The sequence below is a fragment of the Octopus bimaculoides genome, chromosome 16, assembly GCF_001194135.2.
Source record: "Octopus bimaculoides isolate UCB-OBI-ISO-001 chromosome 16, ASM119413v2, whole genome shotgun sequence".
Classification (NCBI taxonomy): Eukaryota; Metazoa; Mollusca; class Cephalopoda; order Octopoda; family Octopodidae; genus Octopus; species Octopus bimaculoides.
The window spans coordinates 30,526,933-30,534,324 of NC_068996.1; the positions used below are offsets into that span (position 1 = coordinate 30,526,933).

Consider the following 7,392-nt stretch of genomic DNA (forward strand, 5'->3'; position numbering starts at 1 on the left):
CATGGGGTGGACAGTTTGACTGAGGACTGGCAAGCCAGAAAGTTGCACCAGGCTCCAATCTCTTCTGGTGAAGTGTCTACAGCTGGATGCCCTTCCTAATGCCAACTACTCCAAGAATGTAGTAGGTGATTTTTACATGCCATGAGGGCCAGTTGCGTGGTACTGGCAAAAACCACACTTGAATGGTTCTTTTTATGTGCCACTGGCACGGGACCAGTCAAGCAGCACTGGTGTCGACCATGCTTGAATGGTGCTAACCATGTGCCACCAGTACGGTACCAATCAGGTGTTACTGTCATCGGCCACAACAATGACTTCACTTGACTCAACAGGTCTTTGCAAGTGCAGTTTATTAGGTACTCTTAAATGGGCCAGTTATGCCGCACTGGCATAGACCACAATTGTGGTCTCACTTTGCTTGCCAGGTTTTCTCAAGCACAGCATATCTCCAAAGGTCTTATATATATATATATATACTACCAGATATACCCGTCATTGCTCAGGATTAAAATAGTATGTTTTTTTGTTTTGTTTTACTTGTTTTGGTCATGTAACTGGCGACATGCTGGAGCATCCTCTTTATTCGAAGAAATCAACATCGGTTGTCAAGCAATGGTGTGGGTACAAAAACACAGACACACACACGCATGTATATGTTTGTATGTATATATATATATATATATATATATATATATATATATATATATGTGTGTGTGTGTGTGCATACATACATAAATATATGTCCAACCCATGCTAGCATGAAAAACACATTAAATGATGAGGATGATGATGACATGAGATTCTTGAGTGTAATTTGAGGGAAATGTAGCTGCTATTTTTAGCAAGTCAAGATAACATATGCAGTAGGGGTGTGATTAAATGATTTGGCTTATACAATCTAGCTGTTCAAAACATTAAAATTTAATAACTGTTTTAAAAAGCTGTCATAGAGATAGCAATAGAAATATGAACCAATTAATACCATTACTATTCTTCACTCTCTCACCAACTCTGTATATATGTCTCTCATTTTATATCTGACTACTTTCACCTCCTTCTCTCCTGTTCTCTATCTTTTTCTCCTGGGTGGTTTTATGTATAACCTGTTTCTTTATTATATTTAGTTGAACATGTTTGCCAATTTTTTGAAAATGTATTGTTTCCTGTTTAATATTTTTTTTTTCTTTCATTTCATTTTATTTTGTTCTGAATTACTTGGTGCACTCTGTGCGTGTGTGCATGCACACACCCACACACCCACGTGCACCCCCTCTCCCTCAACCATATGTATTTCTTTATTCGTCTTCTATATTTAGGTCTTATCAATGGTCCACCTCCATTGATGGAAGGTGAACTCCACCGAATACCGCTGTCAACACCTCCTGGTGAAGTGCCACATGGAAGAAGTCCACATTTAGCTGCTGGTATTCCTGGAAATGTAAGGTCTGTATAGCAGTTTTATGTATGTAGAAAGATATATTTATTTATCTATTTATTTACTTAGAAGACTGGTTGAGGTTTCTTTTTTTTAAAAGTGGTTTCTATGAAAATGGATGTGTGGGTATATATATCTTTTATTTTTTACTTATTCCAGTCGTATATATCATTCATTTTTACGTCTACTTTTCCATGTGGTCATTGGTTGAACTGTTCACCATAGTATCTTTCCACTTCTTCCTCAACTTCAGATCAGACCTGACTTCTTTTACACATGTCTTCAATTTTCCTTTTCTACAGACTTCTTCCACTTGCATTGATTGACACCTTTTCTTTTTACCCAATTATCATTCTTCATGTACATTACATGTCTATACCAGCACAGTCTTCTCTCCTTCATACTGCTGCTGATACTTTTAATGTCTCTCACTTTTGTTTTATTGTTCATGCACCCAGACATAACACATCCAACAAAACATGCTCACTCCAGCTCTTTCCAATCTTTGCATATCTTCACATTCAGCATCCACATCTCATGACTGTACAGTATCACACTTCATCCACAAGAATCCTACAGTCTGACACTCATTCAGAAAATTAACATATTTGTTTTCACCAAAAGTAATGGCTTTTTGTACTTTTACCACATAATCCTTACTCTGGCTACTAGGCGTTCATGACCCTCACCCCCACCCACCTTCACTTCAGATTAAATTATTTAGGTAAGAAGTTGCCAACTCCTGCTAACAAGTTTCCTGTGCAGTTGAAGGACAGGTACTACTATGTATGTACTACATATAAAATCCCTCACTATCATACTACTTCAGACCCTACACCACCTTTTGTGCACTCGTTGTTTGTTTGTAGACATTATCAATCTCCTAACTACACACTTGATACATTATATTAAACATAGTCACTTCCCATTTAGTAGCTCTATTCTGTTTCCTTTTCTGCTAACTAAAATGTTTGTATTTTGGTGAGGTAACTTTAAAGCCACTTGATTTAAGACTCCCCTTCCACATTTTTCAACTGATTTAGGCTATGAGAAGTAGGTTGTTGGTATACAGGAGTTACTGTGAACAGCCAGTCCTGAACTTTTCTTATGGTTTGCAGAACAATGATAAACAAGAGAGAACTGAAAAATGTAGGCCTGATGGACTCCTACCTGCAGCTTACATTCCTCACTAAGCTTGTTCAAACTTTCACATTGCTGACACCACTCTAGTACATGGCTTGCATAGTTTCCATAAGTCATTCTTCTACTCCTAGTTTTCCTATAGAGCATGGTACCCAGTGAAATGCCTTCTCCAAACCAATAAATTCTAAGTTTTATGATATACTCCTGGTAAAGAAAAGTTTTTGTAGCTGTCTCACTATGAAGAGGTAGACACAAACAAATTCATCTAAACTAGTTCCTTTGGATTAACTTTATTATAACACCTCTTTGCCTCCGTCTGTCAGTCTCTCTCTTTGTCTCTTATTCTCTTTCTTTTCTCTCTCTTCTACTCTCACTCTTTCTGTCCACCACTTCTCTCTCCCCTTCTCTCTCTTCTCTCCTACTTAGTCTATCAATTTAATACTTCAGTATTTACTTCAATCTAAAGCAGCTTCTTTTCCCTTGTTGCTCTTCACAATGTTGCTATTATGTCTATCATAAGGGATAACATTTCTGCACTAACTAATTCTCTGAGCAAAGCCACCATGTGCATTTTTATGTTTTTTAACCAGTTTCCTTCTCTTTCTCACCATTTTATTTTCTATTTTTTCCCCAGGGACGACATTGGATTAGAAGGACCTGGTGGTAGCAGCTCGTCAGGACACCGTCCAGACTCTCGGTCAAAGGCCCACCACATAAGGTCACCTGTGCCTCCACACCCACATCACCGTGGTGGTCCACCACCTCCTAGATTGCGTGGTGGGCCTCCACCTCCACATCCATCTCCAATGATGTCTGCAAAGGGTCACGGTCCCAATTCTGGTCCATTAAAGAAGGGCATGCCTCAACCACTCCCACCACCAGGGGATGCCATGTTTGGTCCACCACCACCACCACCAGGGGGCAGCAGTACGGATTCACATCGAAGGTCACCGATGTCCAATAAAACTCCCCCACCCCCACCACCAGGAACTCTTCCGCCTCCACCTCATCACCTTCATCATTTGCATCATCGGCCACCACCTCCGAGGATGCCAGGTGAAGGCAGGCCACCACCTCCAATGAATGTTGCTCATGGTAAGTATGCATGTGTGTATATATGTACATATATGCCATTGTCATTATCATTTTAATGCTTGTGCAGGCAGTGCAGTAAGAAGCTTGCTTCCCAACCATATTGTTCCGGGTTCAGTCCTGCTGTGTAGCATCTTGCACAAGTGTTTGCTACTATAGTCTCAGGCCAACCAAAGCTTTGTGATTGGATCTGGTAGATGGAAACTGAAAGAAACCTGTCCTATATATATATATATATATATATATATATATATCATCATCATCATCATTTAACGTCCACTTGCCATGCATGCATGGGTAGGATGGTTGACAGGAGCTGGCCAGGTAGAAAAACTATCCTAGGTTACTGTGTCTGTTTTGGCAGAGATTTTACGGTTGGCTGCCCTTCTTAACACCAACCACTCTGCAGAGTGTACTCAGTGCTTTTTACATGGCACTAGCACAGGCAAGGTTAGTTTCAGCATGATTTTTACAGCTGGATGTCCTTGCAAATGCCAACCACATTACAGTATGGACTGGATGCTTTTTAGCATGACACCAGCACTAGCAAGGTAACCAAGTAACTCGCAAGACAAGGAATTATGATTGGAGCAAGGGCATGTGAGGAGGGGAACTTGTGTCAGAGGAGGAAAGGTTAATGTGTGACAGAGAGACAGAAGCAGGTGTCTTGCTGCAACAGAGGGGGTATTAGAGGAGATGATCCAGTATCAGATGAAAGGTTAAGCAGAAATGTATACGTCACTAAAGTGACAAAGGGCACTAATCAACACCACCAGTATTGCTAGAAATAAGAGTCAAAACAATTCAGTTTCTAGCAATACTGGTGCTGATTAGTACCCTTTGTCACTTTAGTGATGTATGTATATATATATATTTATGTGTTTGTCCCCACCCACCATCGCTTGACAACTGATGTTGGTGTGTTTACATCCCTGTGACTTAGCATTTCAGCAAAACAGACCAATAGAGTAAGTACTAGGCTTGCAAAGAATAAGTCCTGGGGTTGATTTCTTTGACTAAAAAGCCCTTGGGGTGGTGCTCCAGCATTGCCCCAGTCAAATGACTGAAACAAGTAAAAGAATACATGCAACAGAATTTTATTTACATTCGACATATATGTGTCATCTTGTTTGTTGTTACCACAATGTTTCGGCTGATTTACTCTCCAGCCTTTATCAGGTGTCCTGGTGGAATTTTGAACCCACCAGGATGCCTGATGAAGGCTGGAGAGTAAATCAGCCGAAACATTGTGGTAACAACAAACAAGATGAGGACAAATATTCGTCCAATGTAAGTAATGTACAGAATCTTAAGGGAATAGTATATATCTGTGCAAAAATGCAGTTATGGTAACTTTAAAACCTTACATGTAAATATATAAATATATAATGATTGATATAAAGGAATGTGTTATAATGTAAAGGTTGATTAGGATGGGTGTTATAAAAAATTCTGTTTCATGTGAAAATAGAAAGCATGTAAGGATATAATTGTAATAATCTAAGAGGTAGGAAGATATGTGGCAGATGGGTGCTTGGCTCTGTGGCTTACAAGTTTGCTTTGCAACCACTTGGTTTCAGGTTCAGTCTCAGTGCGCAGTATTTCGGGCAAATGGCTTCTATTATAGCCTTGGACAAACTAAAACTTTGTAATTGAATTTGATGGATAGAAACTGAACGAAGCTTCATATGTGTTTGTATGTACATGGTGGTATATGTATATATATTTAGGTCTCATTGTCTTGACATGTAATTGTTGTAAACAAGAATCACTGTCATACATATATGGGGTATCATTTGTTTCCAATATTTTGTGAAAATATCTCCAGCTATGGGGGAAAATAACCTTGCTTGGTAATAGGTGAGTATTAACAACAGGAAGAGTATCCAGTCCTAGAAATTCTGCCTCAACAAATTCTGTCTAATCTATACAAGCATAAAAAAGTGAATGTTAAAACAATGGTGTATATATATACATACACGCACACATATATATATACACATAGAGAAAGATACACACACATATATTTTATTTCAGTTCATTTGTTCTTATGTCCATTTTTCCACATAAACACAAGTTATACAAATATATTATTGAGACATGATTGAAGAGCTGAATACCTTTCATATCACTAACCCTTACTTGTTTTATCAGAAAGGGATCTTTAAATTTCACACGTCTTCAAAGTTACAAATCCAACATTATTACTTATAGCTTGTGATATTTGAAAAACAGAAATGTAACCAAACACAAACACACACACACACACATATATATACATTAATCAAAGGACATACTGAGTATGTCTACCTGCTGGAAATAACAGTCAAAACTCTTATTTAAACTGACGAAAAATAACACTAATAATAACTATAGAAATCAACCATCTATGAGCAAACGGGTCAAAAAAATCTTTCAACATACCTATATAGCATCCATCTACATATTTTCTAGTATTTGGATTCCTGTGGACTGGTTTCTGCACTGGCATTATAGCCTCACTTTCCTCAGTATGTGTTACTACAATGAAAAATACCCCATCCCATCACATGCAACTGATTTGTTTTGCACCAAATCGTAGCAGTTTCAGTGTGAAAAATAATTCCAATAAGGAGGAAATAATTCAGCAGAAAATATTTATGAAAATATTATGTACTCTATTATTATCTAGGGTAATATAATTAAATTGATAATAAGAAAATTAATAATATAAGCGATTGCAGGTCCAAGAAAGCATTAAATAGCTGATGGATTAAAAATTCTGTATTAATCAGAGGATATACTGAGTATGTCAACTTGCTGGAAATAACAGTCAAAACTCTTATTTAAACTGCCGAAAATAGATAATAGAGTTCATAATATCTTCGTAAATATTTTCTGCTGAATTATTTGCTCCTTATTGGAATTATTTTCACACTGAAACTGCTATGTTTTGGTACCAAACCAATTGAGTTGCATGTGATGGATTGGGGGATTTTTTTTATCGTGGTAACATGTACTGAAGAAGGTGAATCCTCATGAATCCAAACCAGTCCTCATGAATCCAAATACTAGAAAATATATAGCTGGATGCTATATAGGTATGTTGAAAGATTTTCTTGACCTGTTTGCTTGCAGACAGTTGATTTCTGTAGTTATTACCGGTGTTATTTTTTCAGCGGTTTAAATAAGAATTTTGACTGTTATTTTCAGCAAGTAGACATACTCAGTATGTCCTTTGATTAATACAGATTTTAATCCTTCAGCTATTTAATGCTTTTTTTTGAGCGTGCAATCACCTATATTACTAATTCTGTTATTATCAATTTAATTATGTTACCCTAGATAATAATAGAGTTCATAATATCTTCGTAAATATTTTCTGCTGAGTTATTTGCTCCTTATTGAAATATATATATTTAGATGAGATGCAGTTTGGGTTCGTGCCAGGTAAAAGCACTACTGATGCCTTATTTCTAGTGAGACAGTTGCAGGAGAAATACCTAGCTAAGGATAAACCTCTGTACCTGGCTTTCGTTGACATGGAGAAAGCCTTTGACAGGGTCCCCCGATCCCTTATCTGGTGGTCAATGAGGAAACTTGGGATAGAAGAATGGTTAGTGAGAGCTGTGCGAGCCATGTACAGAGATGCTGCCAGTAAGGTGAGGGTTGGAAATGAGTACAGTAATGAATTCCGGGTAGAGGTAGGGGTCCACCAAGGTTCCGTCCTCAGCCCCCTCTTA

At 37.9% G+C, this 7,392-nt stretch overlaps 1 protein-coding gene across 1 annotated transcript in view; it reads left to right on the top strand.

Moving 5' to 3' along the window:
* Window positions 1-7,392, top strand: part of LOC106880786 (transport and Golgi organization protein 1 homolog) — a 48,325-nt gene that overhangs the window by 37,258 nt on the left and 3,675 nt on the right. Inside the window, exons 13-14 of the mRNA XM_014930901.2 lie at window positions 1,317-1,443; window positions 3,213-3,673. Coding sequence (XP_014786387.1) covers window positions 1,317-1,443; window positions 3,213-3,673 — 588 coding nt within the window. The remainder of the gene's footprint in view (window positions 1-1,316; window positions 1,444-3,212; window positions 3,674-7,392) is intronic.